Source organism: Odontesthes bonariensis, chromosome 12 (assembly GCF_027942865.1).
Source record: "Odontesthes bonariensis isolate fOdoBon6 chromosome 12, fOdoBon6.hap1, whole genome shotgun sequence".
In the NCBI taxonomy this organism is placed as follows: Eukaryota; Metazoa; Chordata; class Actinopteri; order Atheriniformes; family Atherinopsidae; genus Odontesthes; species Odontesthes bonariensis.
This window is the reverse complement of record NC_134517.1, coordinates 21,794,765-21,813,034: the sequence shown is the minus strand read 5'-3', so window position 1 is coordinate 21,813,034 and position 18,270 is coordinate 21,794,765. Positions and strand designations below refer to the sequence as shown.

The 18,270-nt window shown below is 41.5% G+C and overlaps 1 protein-coding gene across 1 annotated transcript; it reads left to right on the top strand.

Moving 5' to 3' along the window:
* The first annotated feature begins 1,142 nt into the window (after positions 1-1,142).
* hat1 (histone acetyltransferase 1) lies at positions 1,143-16,994 on the top strand. The gene is made up of 11 exons (XM_075478710.1): positions 1,143-1,207; positions 2,444-2,515; positions 2,645-2,720; positions 4,806-4,926; positions 9,524-9,700; positions 9,856-9,977; positions 10,570-10,674; positions 11,048-11,154; positions 13,187-13,338; positions 13,785-13,901; positions 16,299-16,994. The coding sequence occupies exons 1-11, from the start codon at positions 1,201-1,203 to the stop codon at positions 16,467-16,469; spliced, it is 1,227 nt and encodes a 408-aa protein (XP_075334825.1). The 5' UTR covers positions 1,143-1,200; the 3' UTR covers positions 16,470-16,994.
* Positions 16,995-18,270: the final 1,276 nt, after the last annotated feature.

Sequence of the window (18,270 nt, the reverse complement as noted above, 5' to 3'; positions counted from 1 at the left end):
CACTTGGTTGCCAAGGATTGTAAGATGTATGCTTTTGTTGAGAAGAGGGATACCGGTAATCTAGTGTTGATAGTGTAGTAGAGGTGAAATGACAGTGTCTTAAACATGGCCGAGTAGGTCATTCACTGGTGGTCCTGGAGGTCAGAATAGCTGAGGGTAAGATGATAGCACAGCATTAGCAGCCCTCAGAGGGATGTTCAAAATTAACACTTAAGCAGGGATGGTAAAATTCAGTTAATTCTACTTTTTTTTCTTTTTAGATATTCATGTTGGCTAATTTATCAATTTACTGTATTCTCACAAAACTGGCACATTAAATGGGACTTTCACTCTAAATGTATTCTTTTTATGACTGTCAAATGTTATGAAGCAGGTTTAGGATTACTGTTTTTGAGATATAGTTATAAAGTTTTAGATTTGAATGAAACTGAACAGAAAATCACCAAATGTCCAAATTTTGGTATGAATTGGCATTTGATGTGAATCTAATTTCGCTCAATTTCTTTTTTCCTCCTCACTTTTTTTTGTGGGGCTGGAATGATCAGGAAAATAATACACTGAAGTTAAATGCAACAAGTTGTTTGAAAATGACAAATAACTGAATTTTTTAATTTGCGAATTCCGTATTTTAGGTGCTGAATCTAACTCGTTAGCAATGCAGGTTTCCCACTATACGTTGCTGGCTTTCACATTTCTGCCTTTTTGAGTGAGACACAAAAGGAGCATTAGAAATATCCCTCGTCTGTCATTTGGGATATTCAATACAATCACACAAAACGTTTAACATTTGAATGACTTAATAAAATTAGAATTACAAAGCGGGACGTCAATTAGCTCAATCATAATTTTGGAGTATTTCTAATGCTGTTTTATTTTCCAAATATAAATATACAGAAACACTGGCAGACTTATGGCACCAACCCATTTCTCAATGTAAGCATGGAGGTGCACACTTGTAAAACTGGCGCCGTAATTGAAGCAGTTAAGATACTGAACATAACCATTTTTTATATAATAAATTCGTTATCCAGAATGGAGTTTTAAGCACATTATTATTCTCTTGTGAACGGACTATTTTAGCAGTCGCTTGGTAAAAAACAAAAAAACTACATCCTGTTTCCACGGAAACACGTTGACCCGGAAGGGCTTTTATTTCCGCGGGTCTTTTGGGACAACAACACAGCTCCACAGTGTTCAGAAATGGCGGGTAAGAGCCCAAATGTTTCATTACCTCAATGGCTTTTTCTTCATTTGAATACATGCTGACTCACACGTGGACGCCAGCACTGATTTAATCCTGACTGGTAGCGTAATGTCTCTCTGCAAATCGGCGCGTTAAGCTAGCTAACTTTGCATTGGAAATGGAGAAGAGGGCCTGTGTGCTAACGCTTGCAGCATGCTACCAGGCTGTCATGGCATCCAGTGTTTTTGTGTGTTTATGTAACGCGCATGTTTCCGTCCAAACGTGCGATGTGGATGTACTGATGGATGTACTGATGGATGCGGACTTAACGTTAGTTTACTGCACCACAACGATGCAGCAACAGCTTTATTGCGTTAACAGCTCACCTGCAGTTTTCACTTGTCAGAAACAGTGAGCGTGCTTGTAGTTGATGTTGCTCATGTGGCATTGCATGCTGTTCAAATGCCCACTGTTAAATCCACTTTGTAGAGTAGCTCAAACTTTCAAAAACTCGGCAGGACACATAGGATGTAACGAAGAGTTAGGCTTGCATTGTTTAGAGTGAGAGAGTCACTGTGCTCTTTATTGGGGTATTAATGACAGGAGATGTTGTTCTTCACATCTGGCACAAACAATTAGAGTATGGTAATCCCTGTTTCATTAACATAAACGCAGCGGTACTAGACTGTTGATTGTACACTAAATAATTTCGATACAAGAGGTGATGGTTTTCCACAAAGTGAGGGCTAATTTGTGTAGTTAGTTCTGTTTTGATTTGCAGCATCTTAACAGTACAGCAATAAACTGTTTTAAACAACTATTGTTTTCATTGTCACTTTTTGCAAATTTGCTTTTTTAGAAAATGAAATGTTAAGAAATAATAATTTTTCATAGCCTAAGGCAACTCCCTCAGATGCCTCGTTTCACTTAACCAACAGGCCAAAATGGGAAGATACTCAGTTCAGATTTTTAGATTCAGTGAATGATCAAGAAAAGCACCAACTCCTAACATGTAAGAAAACCAACCATAATAATAATAAAAGGAACCAGTAAATGTGGGCATTCGTGTTACACCAAAAATGCCCAAAACAATAATTTGATCGTGAAAATAGATGTACAATAATTAACGCTGCTCTTGTCTCATGACAAAATGCAAAGTAGAGTAAAGTAAAGTTGTTCTTTCAGAGCAGCTAAACAACTACATATGGTGGAACTATTATTTATCAAATGACATGGTTTGTGCTCTCTGGGTTTCCACAGGGGTAAATGCCATGGAGAAGAAGCTGGCTGAATACAAGTGTGATACCAATGAAGCTATCTGTCTGAAGCTGGGTACGTGTCTTTTTGCTTCATTTCATATGTGAGATAAGGCAAATTGATTCAATTCGTGAATTGATTTTCATTTTGTTTTACTGTCTTCTCATTTCTCTCTGTAAGTAATTGGTCTTCTTTCAATCTCAGTTCGTTTTTCCGAGGATGTTGAAGATGATGGCACCACATTCCACCCAGAATACAGCCACCAAATATTTGGAGATGAGTGAGTATTTTATTTTTTAGTCATCACTGTGTGCTTTGCAGTTTTCCTTATGTAGAGAGAAATGTTTCCTCTGTTCTGATGGATCTTACTTTTCATCCATTGAAAGGTTGTAGGACAGCCTTTTGGGTTAGAATCATCATCAGAAACACACCTTTCCCCGCTGTTGTAGACTCACTAACTCACATGATTAGTTGTCTTTATGTCAGCCTGCCTCTTAAACTCAAAGCCCGAATCACAAATCGTCTCTCGCTAATTTTGTGATGAACCCTGGATCCACTGGGTGTTCCCCAAACTGAAATGTTAAGATCACATTTATTTGTCATGCATACATTCGAAATTTGTCCTCCGCTTTTAACCCATCCAGGTTGGCACCTGTTGACACACACATGCACAGGGTCACACACTCATAGAGACTCATGGAGCGGTGGGCAGCCATTCGCAGCGCCCGGGGAGCATGGGGGTACAGTGTCTTGCTCAAGGGCACCTCGGCCGTGACAAGGAGGTGGACGGACACCCCTCAGCTGTCAGTTCCAACAATTTTTTGAGTGGCGAGCGTGGGATTCAAACCGACCGACTCTAACCACTAACCGAGTACTAAACATACTTTGGGTGGAAGCTGGAGCGCCTGGAGGAAACTTGCACAGGCGAGGGAACAACATGCACACTCCTCACAGAGGCGCTCCAGTCAGCTGGCGTGTTTGAACCCAGAAACACTTTGCTGTGAGGTGACAAATGCACACAAATGAACTGCTTGTTTGGGTGGTTGTTGAGCTTCTCCACCCACCGCTACATTTACTTTTCCATTTCAACTTACAAGACACATTTTTACTAAATCTTAGAAGCGTTCACGTGTTTATTTATTTATTTATTTTTTTAAAGTATTTTTTGGGGCTTTTTATGCCTTTAATGTTAGGACAGTGTGAGAGAGACAGGAAGCAGGGGGCAGAGAGAGGGGAAAGACATGCAGCAAAGGGCCACTCGGTGCGGGAGTCGAACCGGGGCCAGCTGTAGCGAGGACTGTAGCCTCTGAACATGGGGCGGCTGCTTAACCCACTACGCCACCAACTGCCCCGTTCACGTGTTTATTGGATCCAGGTTGAGTTAGTCGTTTATCCAGTCAACTACATCTTAATTAGTTTGAATTTAAATACAGATGCATATCATTGATCTTAACCTTTCGCTGCGCTTTTGGCGAGAAAAGCCAGCAGGCACACTTCCCAAAATATCGTCCTTTTAAAGAGAGTTTGTATAGATGTTTTGCACATCTGCCTTTGGAATCGGTGTCCAAACCTGCTGATTCTGGTCATATCTGAGCAGGTCTTACCACTCTTTCATTATGGAATATATGTTTTTTGGTTGTTTTTTTTTTTTTGTACGTTTGTGCAAATATGTGAATTTTTACACATTCTTAGCCAGAAACTGTTGAAGAATTAGTGAGAAAAGTGGGATTTGCAATGTCACACAAAGAATAATGGACCCTCACATGAAGCACGAGAGCTTGTTGATTTTGTATGTTGGTGTGGCATAAAATAAATAAAAAAAACAGTTTATAAAGAGTTGCATTTCTACTGAAATGCGATGTGCAAAAGAGGCATTGAACTCTAGCAATGCTCTGTTCTTGGCAGTGACACCTGTATATCCATGTGTGGACTTACAGTAGCATGTCGTTATGCTCTAAATTGCACTTCCAAATGAGTCAAAACTAGGATTAGTTATTTTTGCGCCTGCTGCAATCAGCTCAAAGGGAACTCTGTAATTGGGGTATTAATTATTTCAGCAAGCGCTAATTGCTAGTAAACCTTAATCACACGGTTGCATAATGATGAATCTATTTTGTCATTCAGTGTTTGCGATATAATGATGAAAGAAACAATGCAGCACAGCGAAATAAGTGGCCAGAGTAAACATTTATTATCCTCTCCAGGTGCATATTGAACTATTTTAATACAGTTGGATTAAAAACATGTTTGTTATTGTCCCACTGACGTGAGTTGAACTTCCACATGTCCACTGCACCAAACGGTTTCATTTGATGTTTATAAGTTAATGACAGAGTTGTAAATTCGTATGGATTTCTTCCCGCAGTGAGGTTGCTTTTGGATACAAAGGTCTTCAGATCCAGCTGTTCTACACCGCTGGGAACCTGAGCACCCTCTTCAAAGTGAAACATTCCTCAAAAGTCACCGAGACGTTTGACTGTGTGGAGGTGAGATCCGCTTTGTTCTTCTCTTTTTTTTTTTTTTTTTTTTAATGGTAGCCCCCCCCCCTCCGAAAAAAAACAGTTAAACTTGGTTCAGGATCAAGTGATATTACACTTAAGATGGCCAATAACAGTCTAGCTTTCTATCACTGTTCATTTTCCTGCCAGACTTGCAGTTTAAATATACTTATAAGTTGATCATTCACTTAATCCTTATAAACAGCAACGCCAATTTATTCCAAATAAACACACTAAGGTTTAACTTTTTAAATCGGGCGTGGCAGACGTGTCATGACCACAGTTTGACGACAGGGGTGCAGTGGGGGTGATGTGATTAAAAGTTCTGCTCCTGTATCAGTCAGTCACTCTACTGAGGAAATCATTTCTATACATTTCACGCAGTTGTTTTTGTCCAGGTGAATTGAGTTGCTTATGGCAGTAATACAGACCTAGTGGCAGTTATTTAAAATAATTGCAGTTCTACCGTTAATCGTGACTCTCCAAGCTGATTTGCAACCGTCTCAACTGCGATGCTGCAGCTCTGCGTTGAACAAAAAGCTGACCCAGCTGTGACCCATCCTCAGAAACTGTTCTAAGGAGGGGGTTGCGGGTTGCACCAAGTGAACTTGTCATCTCAACAGGGTGCTTTTCAATAACTATACCAGACTCATTCTTATGTCTGACAGCGAAGAAAACAAAACAAAAAAAACAGTTTTTTTTTTTTTTTTGGTTGTGAAATTGCATGAAAGTGTATTCTCAGACAGAAACCTGTCAAGGGCTCGTTCTGCCTGACAGTAGGCACAATACAAATATGTAGTAATATCTAGCTCTGTTTATGATTATTTCAAAAATAAATATTTAAAAAAATAAATGTAATTTAGCTTGAAAGTACCACAATGTCAGTTTTGGTTCATGTCAGCCTGACGTGTGTTTGGATCCTTCGTCTGAAGCATCGTGTTATTTACAATTTATGATTTAACAGCAGGTTATCAAAACGGGCGCGTTTTAATTGTGGTAACGTTCATGATCAAAATGATCATTGGCCTCCTTTGGGGTCTCTTGCCCAGGTAGCTACAGTCTTAGCTAACGCTGGGGTAAGTAGTAGACTTAATCCCTGCACAGAGCTTCCTAAACTGTAATGAAATGCAAGCTGTAGGTACCTTTTAGTTGTTGCCACATTATTAGTACTATAGCAGATCATTTAAAAATAAAGAGAAATAAGCTTAGTTCAATGGCTACAGAGAGGTTGTGCTTGTTGAGCTGCAGGCAACAAGAATTGACCAGTGCAACACCCCATCATGTGCCCCACTTCTGTTCAGTGGCTCAATGAATAGTCGCATAACTGAAGGGTTAAAAAAAACTATGCACAGGTGTCTCAATTGCGTTTCTGAAGACAAATAATTAAAAAGATATATAAATAAATCGTGTAAATTGATCATAAAAGCCCAGTGTTCAGAATGTAATGTACCAATGTCAAAGTCAAGATTGAGTTTGAAAGATTGAGCAGTCTTGTTGTAGTTCCTAAACACAGCCGGCCTGGGTTTGAGTCCTGGTCGGGGGCCCTTTGATGCATGCCCGCCCCCCCCACTCTCTCTGCCCCCTGTCCTGTCCACCCACCGTCAAAAATAAAGGCCATTAGTGACCCCCAAAAAACCTTTTAAAAAAAAATATATATATATGATAATGATCGACATTTTGCAAACTAAACATGTCAAAAACTTTCGGTCAAACTTCGAAAATGACGCAGAAATGGTGGTTGACTAAAGACATTACTGTTAGTTTTAATTTTAATGTCTAACTGTTGTGCTACATGAAGTCAGTTCAAATAACTGCCTGCAGGGATAAGCCCCCCCCTTTTTTTTAACTTTTGATTGGACATTTTGAACGCTGCCGTTGAACCGTGTTATTGTGAAAGTTGTCACTTATCTCGAGTGGTTCATTGTAATTTGCAGTTGACAATGATTTTCAAAATGTTACAGTATGTCGCACGTTTTTCTGAAATTCATCTCAACTTTAGCACACACACAAAAAAAGGGGGGCTGTTATTCGGATCAATAGAAGGAAGCTTTTATGAGCGATCTCCTCCGAAACAATCTCTTTAAGGAGAGTCAGTAGCCAGTGATGCTTTTCTTTTTTTCTTCCTTTTTTTTTTTTCTCCTCTGACTCAGAAACCTCTGAGACTTTCTTGAGATTTGACATTATTCCAGTTAAAGATGTCCCGGTTTGTTAGACTTAAACAGCACCGGCCCCCTGTGCCAGCACACTAATCCTGCTACTCCCAGTCGGAAGAGAATGGTTTTGTTTATGAGGTCTAACATGAGACATTGATTTTTTTTTTTGTTGTTGTTTTTGTTATTTCCAACCCTTTTTTTTCTTTCTTTCTTTCTTTCTTTCTTTCTTTCTTTCTTTCTTTCTTTCTTTCCTAGTTGTTTGTGAGACTGAATCAGCAGGGGGAGTAATGTGACCTGGTTGGGTATCTCATATATACACGCACATATTTTTACATGTGCTAGCTTTAAAAGAAATATAGATGTTGTAGTGTAAATATTGCAACTTTTATGAAATAATAACTTAACAGATGACTTTGTAGGTGGAATTAATGTTGCTTTGTGAGTAAAACTTTATGCTTTGCTTATTTATTTCTTTAGTCAGTTATTTACATATCAACAGCTCACATGTGGACAAAAGCGGACAGTAAAGTGGAATGCTTGTCCTGCTCTTTGAGACTTCACAAAAGGACACTGGCTCCTCTGAATGTCTGGCGAAACTGACAGAATTAGCTGTTGGCCCCTACTGAGGTCAAATGATTCAACTACGGGACATCTGTCCTGTCTTTGCAACGTGCACGGGAACTGGTTTCCATGAGAGAACTGGGACAGCTTTCGAATTTTGGGTTCAGAAGTGTGAAACGCACAGAGACGATAGATTTATATATAAAGAAACAAACATGACGACCAACTTCACTTATTTTCTTTATTTTAAATAAGGAGAGCCATTACACTTTTGGGGGCAGCGCTGTTTGAAGCAGATATTCAAACCGAAATGTGATGGAGGTGTGCGCCTCGGCTAAGAGTTCAGCGCTGACCCGTGAGTGTCGGTTCACCTTGTTAAGGGTTTGAGTGCAGCTGGCATAGAGGCAGAGAGTGAGGGGAGCAGCAGAGTTCAGGCTGCATCTGAAGAGTGTTTGTCTCTGAGTGCGTGTGGATGGTCGGGGTGCGGTGCAGCTGGCGAGAGACGAGGGGAGGCAGAGATGGAGTTGATGCAGCTGTCACATTGATACAAGAGTCTGATCGAAACTCACCTTCTCCCCTTTAAATCAGCCAAAAAAAAAAACCCGCAGCACTGCTGGACGTCTCCCAGAACGCTCTTGAGTCGGTGCCAGATCCTTTTTTTTTTTTCTTCTTTTTTTCCACGCGGGCACTGAACAAAACTGGAAAATTTCTATAAAAGTTTTTTTTTTTTTTTTTTTAAATTATTATTACATTAACAATCTGCTTGGATGTGTTTCGCTTTAAACTTCACAAGCAGTAGAATCCCAGCAAATATTCAGTGTAGAATGGCCGTCGAAGTGGATTAAAGAGATGAAATAATACCAATACAACAAATTAGATAGTTTGTTCTCCCTTTGTACTTATTGTTAGAAATCAAAGACATTAACAAACTGCTCTAAAGGAACATTGTTAAGTTATATTCATGCCAAACTAAGGCATCTATTCTGGAAGGCTGTGCAATTTAGTGTCTAGTATGTAGGAGAGTGCCCGGGACAAAGCAACTTGTTTGTCCATGGTCCTTTAAGTGTGGTCCTTGTTCCCAAGAAATGTGGCTGAACAATTACAATGGTTAAGAGGCATTCAGCTGCAGGTGCATTACTTCCAGTTAGATATTAGCTGATGTCTGAAAGGGGGGAATTAGCAGTATGTTGTATTAGCCTTTTGTAGTGCATTTTGCTCAGACCTTCTTCATTTCCCAGTTTTCAATGCTGAGCAGCAAGGGTCTCTGTGCCGCAATAATGCCCATCACACATGTAAATGGTGTGAAAGGGCTGCTTAGCAAAGTGTTCTCATGTCAATCCTTGTGGAAATGGATACAATGCAAACATTACAGCTGAACTAACCACACGTTGCACTGAGTAAAAAGTCCGAGGGTAGGGCCCCTTTGTCTCTGAGGCTCTTTGAAAACGCGGGGGCAAATTCATTTGATTGGGTTCACTTGGCAGGATTAGAGGAGAGGCCTCTATTATGGATGCCCAAAGGTTTGTTAAGTTGAAATCAATTCATAAGATTTCATTTCCCAGTGAGAAGCAGAAATGCGTTTTATTGTGGCAACTTCATCACATATTCATGGTTTAACATGAGTAGTAAATGTAGTGATTTAGGGGGGGGGGGGTGCTGCTGCCGTGGCCTCCGCTCAGCTGACAGTTTTAATTGCCTAATGGTTTTCTTTTCACGGGCGCCAAAAATGGATAATTACAGATTGTATATCGCAGCCTTGTCTAAAAGAAGAAAGAAATGCGCAAAGTGAATTTTGGAAATCCACCAAACATTTTTTGGCCCTCGGGACCTGTTTGTTTAACCACTAATTCTGATCTCATTGTGTCACGCAGCCCGACGACGTCGAGGGGAAGATCCGTGAAATAGTTCCCGCCGGATTCACCGGCAACACTGACGACTTCATCTCGCTCCTGGAGAAAGAGGCCAATTTTAAACCCTTCGGCACTCTGCTTCACTCGTACACTGTCCACAACGAGGAGGCGGGAGAGCTCACCTACCAGATTCACAAGGTGCAAACCTCCTTTGCTGCCGTACCGCAGCGGCCCACCAAGCCGGTTTTTCCTCCACTGTTCATTTATGGTGCTTATTATTGCATCTGTTATGACAGGGATGAGATTTAAATCTCAACTATTATTTTTTGCTGCATTTGCATCCCCCCCACCAGGCTAATATCACCTGCCCGGGATTCCAAGAGTACCACGAGCGCCTCCAGACCTTCCTTATGTGGTTCATCGAGACCGCCAGTTTCATCGATGCCGACGACGATCGTTGGGACTTCTTTCTTGTGTGAGTGCCCTCCTTAATTGACACAACCCCCCCCCCCCCCCCCCACCCCCACTCCCAGTGTTACCCTAAAGCCTTTTCTGTGTCATTGAAAAACAAAGCCCCCCTTTGAGGCGCTTGTGACCAATTACCAGGCCAGTTTGATTATATTTCCCCCCGTAGGAGAATTGTTGATCAGGCAAGAGCTTCCTTTGTGCCAAAAGCCCTTTTCAGATTTTTCAGGGGCAAGAGCTGAATTGAATACTGTTGTCTTTTGAAACACTGAACAATGTCTTAACAGTAAAAAGAGCCTCTGCCAGTGTTTTCTTTACCCTGGCACCTATTAATGGTGACAATGGGGAAAATGGACTGAAGTGATTTTGAGGAGCTCAAACCCTCCTCCAGCCCCTTCTCTTCCTCTAAGTTGCAGTACTCCAATTAAGTGCATAATGTATTCAGGTTGTAGCAGGTGTACCAATTGGGCCCTGGCTCCTCTAACATGCTGATGTTAGGGAGGGGGGGTTTAGGGGTGGGCATGAGAACGGAGGGGCTAAAATGGACACTGCATGGGAGTGTGCCTGTAATTGACCTGTTTGCCTTTGTGTTTTATCTGCAGATTTGAAAAGTACAATAAAGACGGGGAGACTCTCTACGCAACTGTTGGCTACATGACAGTTTATAATTACTACGTATACCCAGACAAAACCCGACCACGTGTAAGGTAATTGCTGGGGCAGCACGTGCCTTCCCATTCTTTTGTATGAAAAAGGAGTGGAAAATTATACATTTCTTTATCCTCTCCCCCAAAAAGCCTAAATTACTGGCTTATATAGCTAAGCATTCAACCAGATTTTGTTTCCGAACCAAACCAGGGCGATTTGTGTCTGAAAACAACTTTATAGATAAGCTTTTGATGTGATTTGATTTGTTGCATTGGTGGATCAGTATAACAGTCCATTGTTGGTGGCTTTCAATCAAAGAGTTTCTGTTACTATTGAGAAAAACAACTGAAACGCCACATATACGTGTTTGTCTTTCATTTGGAATGAGCCGGGTTTCTCATGTGCGTGTATGTCTGACCTTTAACTAAACAGCCAAATGCTGATCCTGCCTCCGTTCCAAGGCGAGGGTCACGGAGCTCAGCTTCTGGAGGCAGTGCACAGATTTTACTGCAGTCTGCCCAAAGTGCAAGACATCACAGGTGAGCATCTAATATGTTTTTTTTGTTTTTTTTTAAACATGGCACAGACTGTGTGAAGGAGCACAGCATGAACATTTAAACCAAATCCGGGCATCACCCCCCTGAACAGTTGAAATGATTTTTTTTGTTCTGCAGTTGCTGGGTCCAGACGGTAAGATAATCTGCGGGACTGTCTCGTGTACCGGGACGTCTTTGATTGAAACTTGTTGGATAGAAATGGATTCTTTGCTCAGAGATGGAGGTTGAATATTAAAAATGGCTTTCCAGCCTTTTCCTTTCAAAGGAAAAAAAAGAAGAAATCTCAATTGGAACTTTGAGATCGAGCTGTAAATGAGCAGAATGTAGTCATTTTAATGTCATGACACCAAAATCCCTGGCTTTCCTTCAATGATACAACTAACATACCAGTAACGTGTTCTGCACCACACCGCGTGCGTCGGAGAACCAGACGTATGTGAGAGCTTGGGTTTTATTTGCTCTGGCAGAAGGCGCCCGCTGCCTTCCAGTTCTTTTTTTGACATTTGTTTTTTATTGTGGCCAAAGGATTTCACCATTCTCACATTATCACCTCTCCATCTCCCCTTTCCTTCCCTCCCACATGAGCTGTACATCACCAATACAGAAAAAGAAAACAAAATGTATCCATTTTGGTGAGAGAGTCCTTGGTAGTTGTTATATCAGAAACAATTTTCTGTTATGGCCATGAATTTTAAACATTTCAGCATTCTTATAACTAGAACAATTTAAACATGGGGGTTCTACACTTCACATTTATCAAGAGTGAGAGTAAACATACAAAATTACACAGTACAAAATAAAGATATTGATCAGCAAAAATCTGATCTTATGTCTTTAACATAACCAGTCCATTTAGACCACATCCTAAAAAAATTCTGTTTGTAGTTTGAGAGAGTAGGAAAGTTTTTCCATAGCATATATATCCCGAGTCACATCTAACCATTCTTCTATGGGGGGGGGAAATCTGGCTTTAACCACCTTCTTGAAATAGCCTTTTTGCTTGCAGCCAAAAGTATAAGCAGCACTTTTTTTATCTCTATAGTCCCATCTGTCAAAAGTGATATTCCCTAAGTACAAAGTGTCAAATCTATGGGGTATGTTTACCCCAAAGACAGCTTCTAGATGACAGTTTATTTCTCTCCAGTATACAGTTAAGACTGGGCAACCCCAAAAGATGTGGAAATGATTGGCCTCGCTGTTTCCACAAGCTCTCCAACAACCTGTGTTTGGTATCGCTGCCTTCCAGTTCAAACACATTTCCTGGGCCAATCACCCGCCACCATTCTCAGCTCTGGTCGGGTTTGATACGCTAAGGCTGTAAAGAAGGGTGTCGTCAATGGCTTTTGCTGCTGCTCGCACGTTTTAGTACTCTTAATTGATCTGGTCAACTGGTCTGATTGAAGCCGTTTTTAATGATCCCGGGAAATTGAAAATAAACAGAGAGGGTTACATTTGTGCATTTATGCGGCTATGCTTATGGCTGTCATAATTAATCTCAATCCCATGGTTATTGATTAAGTGAGCTGACCACAATCATTTTACATAACCTTTGGAGCAATTTTCCCATTCACCTCCATGAAACAGCTGCGTGAAACCCGCAGAGTGGTCCTATTTCCAACATTATTGCCACGTGATTTGTACCCATTCCTCTTCTCTGTGTAAAGGAGCCGACTGATTATCTTGATGCACTTTTGATGTTAAACTAGCCAGATTTCAGTGATGGTCTGTCGACATTAACGTCGTGGAGTTGGTTGCAAAACCAAACCGCACAGCATCTTTGTGGGAACATTTTGCCCTGTAACTTCGAGGAGTCTGTTTGTTGGTTTTATGGAAAAACGGCTGTAGACAAAAGGCACGAACGCAGCTAATTTCATCTCTTATTATTTTTACAATCCAAATGTCGTGATTGTTACAGCCCCAGCGGCACCAGACTTGTGCGTTGTGAATCGGTTGTAAAAACGTGGACATCAGCACTGTTACCTCGTGTAAATCGTTTTCTGTTTTCCCTTTGCAGCCGAAGACCCATCGGAGAACTACGTGAAGCTGAGGGACTACGTGCTGGTGAAGCTTTGCCAGGGCCTGTCGTCCTTCGCTGCAGACAAGCTGCACCTCGGCTTCTCCGCTGACATGGTCCAAGAGGCACAAGACAAGTTGAAAATTAACAAGGTGCTGAGAAAAGGCTGCAGCTGTGGTAACAGCTGTCCCTGTAAGATGTCAGAAATATTGGGAAAGGTCCATTACTGTTTTATTGAAGTCAAGATAACTAAACTTGACTTAGCAGTTCAAAACCTCCCCAACTGGTGATTGTACAGTAACGAAAAACGGGAAAATGCAGCAAATTGGCGTGTTGAAGAAACTGCTGTTGATAAATGATGATCGGGTTATCAAAGTTGTTATTGAATGACCGTTCCAGCTGTTCACTTAGCTGGAACATTAATGTCAAACTGTAATAATCTCATGTTTGAAATTAATCCAATTTGAGGCATTTGAGCCTAAAAATGACCAGTTTTCTTATCTCAACTTCAAAAATATTTTCTATCTGCTTCCTGTAGCCAGTGTGCCTGGATGTGTGTCCAGATGAGACATAATGGTTTCTCTCCCCCCCCCCACAGAAACATGCGAGGCGAGTGTACGAAATCTTGCGTCTAAGAGCAACAGACATGAGTGACGAAGGAAAGGCAAGAGAGTACCGGTTGGAGGTGAAGAAGAGGCTCTTTGGACCTTACAGGGTGAGGATAGAATCTTTTACAGTTTCACATACGTGCGGGGAAAAAAAAAAGGTGTTTTCAGAATGACATTCTGAGCTGTTCCCATATTTATTCAAATAAATGTGGATGCCAGATTGTCCCAGCTGTCAAACATGAATCCAGTGTGCAGTCTTCCACTTCTTGTTAGCATAACATTATAGCTGTTTGATATGGGGGTGGGCAAATTGTACATGTACGGCATGCATTTGATCGGCATACAGTCTTGTATTGTCACTAGTTATTATGCCACCTTTTAAAACAGCAGAAAAATTGATCTTGAGTCCTGCAAAAATTGATAGATTACCAGTGCTGTATTGTTGCAGCCACAATAGGGCGCACCAGGCGTCTGTGGTTTCGCTGCCGCTGGAGCTTTTTTTTTCTATTCAAGCGCATGTCATTAGTCAGGATTTGCATTTCTTTGGGAGAAATCATTTCACAAACATGTGTTTAAAGCACTTTGTGACAGAGCCGGCGGCTCGGCGCAATTCGGCGCTTTGAAAAAGCGGCGCGCGCTGCCGTGTTTTTGTTGTTGTTGTTTTCTCCCCTGCTCCCAGTGAGCTTCCGTGAGTTTAGAGTAACGGCCTGGTCAGCCCAACAGAAACCGCCTGCGAGTCTGTGTCTGTCTCTCAGACTCGACAGTGGGAAACACTGAGTATTTCTGTGCACTAGAATAACTCCCTACATCCTGTTTGCCTGTGACATTTTCAGTTTGAGCTGCTCGCTGAAACTTTGCATGCCATCCATTAGAGAATTTTCTGTCAGCAGGGTAACCACATGTCTCATGAAAAGGCAAAATCCTGACATGGAATAGACCTATGTGGTAAAGTGGGAAGGAAGAATTCCTTGGGAGAGTGGCAGCGAAAGATCTGGTAGCCAGATGCAGTCGGTTTTTTTTCTTTCTTTTTCCTTCTTTTTTTTTTTCCTTCCCTCAGGAGATTCAGCCCGTGTTTTGTTGAATGGCTGCTCTGCGAATGTGAGGGGGGAATTATGCATTTCTGCTCATAGCCCCGGTTCCCCAGAGACCATGTCTGCGTGCATGTGCCTGCAGATATTTCACACACAACATGTTGTACTGGACTAAGTACATCTGTACTCTGTCCTTCCACATTCAGAAACTTGCAGAAATCAACATCACTGTGGAAGTTTGTGCAAATCAAAAATACTGGCTTAATGGTTATTAATTCACCCTAAAATAGCCATAAGTGGGAGGTAATTGGTTGCCTGATACAGATCCTCATGTTTCGCCGTTATTTTTAAACAACTGTTTGATTGATCACGGATAGATTGATTCTGGATCTAGAGTCAATTGCTCTGATTCTTCCACCTTTTTTTTGTTTGTTTGTTTGTTTGTTTGTTTGTTTGTTTGTTTGTTTGTTTAGGCAGAGAATTTAATTTGCAATCCTGTCAGCCGTGTCCAGTATTTCTCAATAAAATGAACACTTTCTGGTCTTTTTTAAGGGTCTGACCAAACGGTTGAGGGCTCAGTCATTCTCTTGCCACGTTTCCATTCACTCGCAAAGGAATTCTCCAGTGATCTCTTGAAAAACCATTAAAAAGAAATGTGAACCAGACACGTTTCCATAGACTGGTTTGAAGTGGATAAACTAGGCTGGGTGGTATCGCCGGAGGGTGGTGACGTAGGTTTCGTTGCTAGCAGTAGTAATTCACTAGAGGCGGGTATCCCAACCAAAAAACTAGAGCTCTTACACATTCTCTTTTAATACCTTTATCAGGAATGACTTAAATCTCTGGGAATATCGGGGATATTATATCTTAGCTTGGAAGAAACTGTTCAGTCATGTGAGTCGCTTCATTTTATTTTTTCCTGAGTCGGACGCAAGTTTCCACGCTCCTTAAGGTGCATCAACTCATCTGTGAAACGGGTGAAAAACACCTCGCGTGACATAAAATGTTGTTGCTTACCAGGAGACGGTTTTCCGATCGATGCCTTTTCCATTCTTCTCGTCTTCTTCAAATGTTGTGAATGCGATTCAGAATTGGCAAAGAAAACCCAGCTTCTGTCAGAGAGGATTTCATGCTCTGTTTGCTTGTTCTAATGCAAGAACTGTTGCAGAGTAACTCTTTTTCTGTGTTGCACAATAAACCTCGCTTCAACTCGGAACAGTTATTCGAATATTCGTTTGACTGAATGTTGGGAGAAGGCTCCGCAGTGTGGGGCGGTTCTAACAGCTGTCACCACTTTTAATGCAGCATTAAGACGTTTCATCCATAGATTTTATGTTGTTTATAAGTAACCTTTGATCGCATCTGTTACCTTGTTTTTTTTGCCCACAAATCCGCCTGAATCTCTAAAGCAGGCGACGCCCTCTACCTGTATTTGAAGCTCAACGTGTGCGTCTTGTTGTTTGTGTTGTGCAGAAAAACCAGCGGGAGCTGGCGAAGATGAGGAAGTGCCTGCGGCCGGAGGAGCTGGTGTCCCACATGGGTCAGATGGACACCCAGACGCAGCACGAGGAGCTGGAGAAGAGTTATCAGGTTGTTGTGGAAGACTACAGGAAAATCATTGAGAGGCTAGCAGCACAGGCCTGATCTGACTGTGACACGCTGCACCCATTCAACGTACAGGTGCTCTCACCAGTCTGTACAAAAAAAAAATCCACATCACTACAGACTTTTCGCTGCAGCCAAGAAGATGCTGTCTTGATGTAACAAAATCAGTGGTTGATTTGAAGAGTATTACAGGTTTGTAGTAGCTGGTGATAGGCTGCCACAGCAAAGGCCTGTCTGTTTGCCAGCTGATGCTGATATTAGTAGAGGAGGGGAGTAGTTCAGCTGGAGGGTGTGATTACTGTTTATCCCACGTGTTTTATCACATTGTGTGAGATATGAAATGATGTGTAGTTTTTCACAGGTGATCACGCGTCGGCTGTCCCGCAGAAGACACCCCGCTTCTTCTCCATCATAGGCATTTTTTTTAAAGGTCTTTTGTCAACAGTTCCTGGTGTGTTTTGAAGCACTTCATACTGAAATTAAAAAGTGGTTTTGTACATTGTCCAAATGGGGTGATTCTTAAGAAAAAAAGGGGGGTAAAAAACAATAAAATTGAGCAACTGAGTTTTGTCTTTGTCATTTAGGTTTTGATTGAATAAATATAGTATAAGTAAGACAGAGTCTGAGTAGAGTTGAGTTGGTTAGGTGAGATGGGGAGTGTCTCTAAGAGGCCTGGGGGTGGAATACGTGGTGAGGAGCTCAAGAATGTAACCGGCAGCCTGTCCATGCACTGCTTTAAAAAAAACAAAGAATCTTCACATAAGGACTGTACTTCAGTGGTTCTCTGAGTGGAGGCCAGCTCAGAGGAAATCTGGTTTCTCTTCTTTGTACCAGTGAGAACTCCCACTGCTGGATTTTCACCAGCTGAGACGTTTAATTAACTATGAAAGGACAGAGTAACAAGAGACTGGATGCTTGCTATTTTATTCATGCTGGCAGACTTTGATCATTCAGAAGACACTTCCACAGCAGCATCTAGCGGCGCTGTGATTGGAGTGTTTTCTACACGAGGTGCAAACTAACTCAGACTCTCATTAGAAAAAGTTGCACATTTAGTTGTTTCTTGTTTAGCGCTGAACTTCGATGGCTGGACAGTGGAAAAACAACACCAGGAGAAATGTAATCTGGTCAAGCCCTGAGCCTGACGTTACCCACAAAGCAACTGCACACTGTGCTCTGTACCTCTCACATTCAGGCTCGTGTTCAGGTGTAGCAGCGGACACCATCTTTAGCTTTTTTGGTGTCAGTCTTTGCATTGTTGCCTGAGGGTTAACTGAGTTAGGGATGAAAACAAAGGCTTCTCCTGCACGCCCATTCTTTGCTTTAGATCAGTCCAATGGCATGAGGCGTGTGAGGAACCTGGTAAGACATCGGCCCTGCAAACAAGCACAGATCCGAATGATGAGATTCTGTCAGAATCTCTTGATTGCCGGGTTGGCTGAGGATCTTTAATTCATTTGTTTTGCAGCACCTTCCTGCAAGTTGACAGCATTCAGGTACAATCCCACAAGGTCATTAACATTCTTGTTACGACTCGAGTATTTTTGTGATGCATTAAAACCATTTCAAGTCATAAGGTGATGCTTCAGTGTGTTCTGTTTTGTTTTTTGGGTTTTTTTTTTTTCAAGCTTTTGAGAATCTTAGACTGCCAAACAACCCGTTATCTGAGTTTTTTTTTTTTTTTAAAAGAGCATTTTATTATCTACCAATTATCACTATATTTTTCCTGTGGTAGTGCTTTACTGCACTTAACTGATATTTTCAGCTTGGTGACAAAGTGCCGAGGTTCTGTATTTGTGGGTTTTCTCACATCCTCCATCATCGCTCTCTGAAGATAACT

Excerpts from the sequence above, each read along its gene's own strand:
- hat1 (XM_075478710.1), top strand. Across the intron at positions 4,927-9,523 it reads AGACGTTTGACTGTGTGGAG|CCCGACGACGTCGAGGGGAA; the intron begins GTGAGATCCGCT and ends TGTGTCACGCAG. Across the intron at positions 9,978-10,569 it reads CGTTGGGACTTCTTTCTTGT|ATTTGAAAAGTACAATAAAG; the intron begins GTGAGTGCCCTC and ends TTTTATCTGCAG.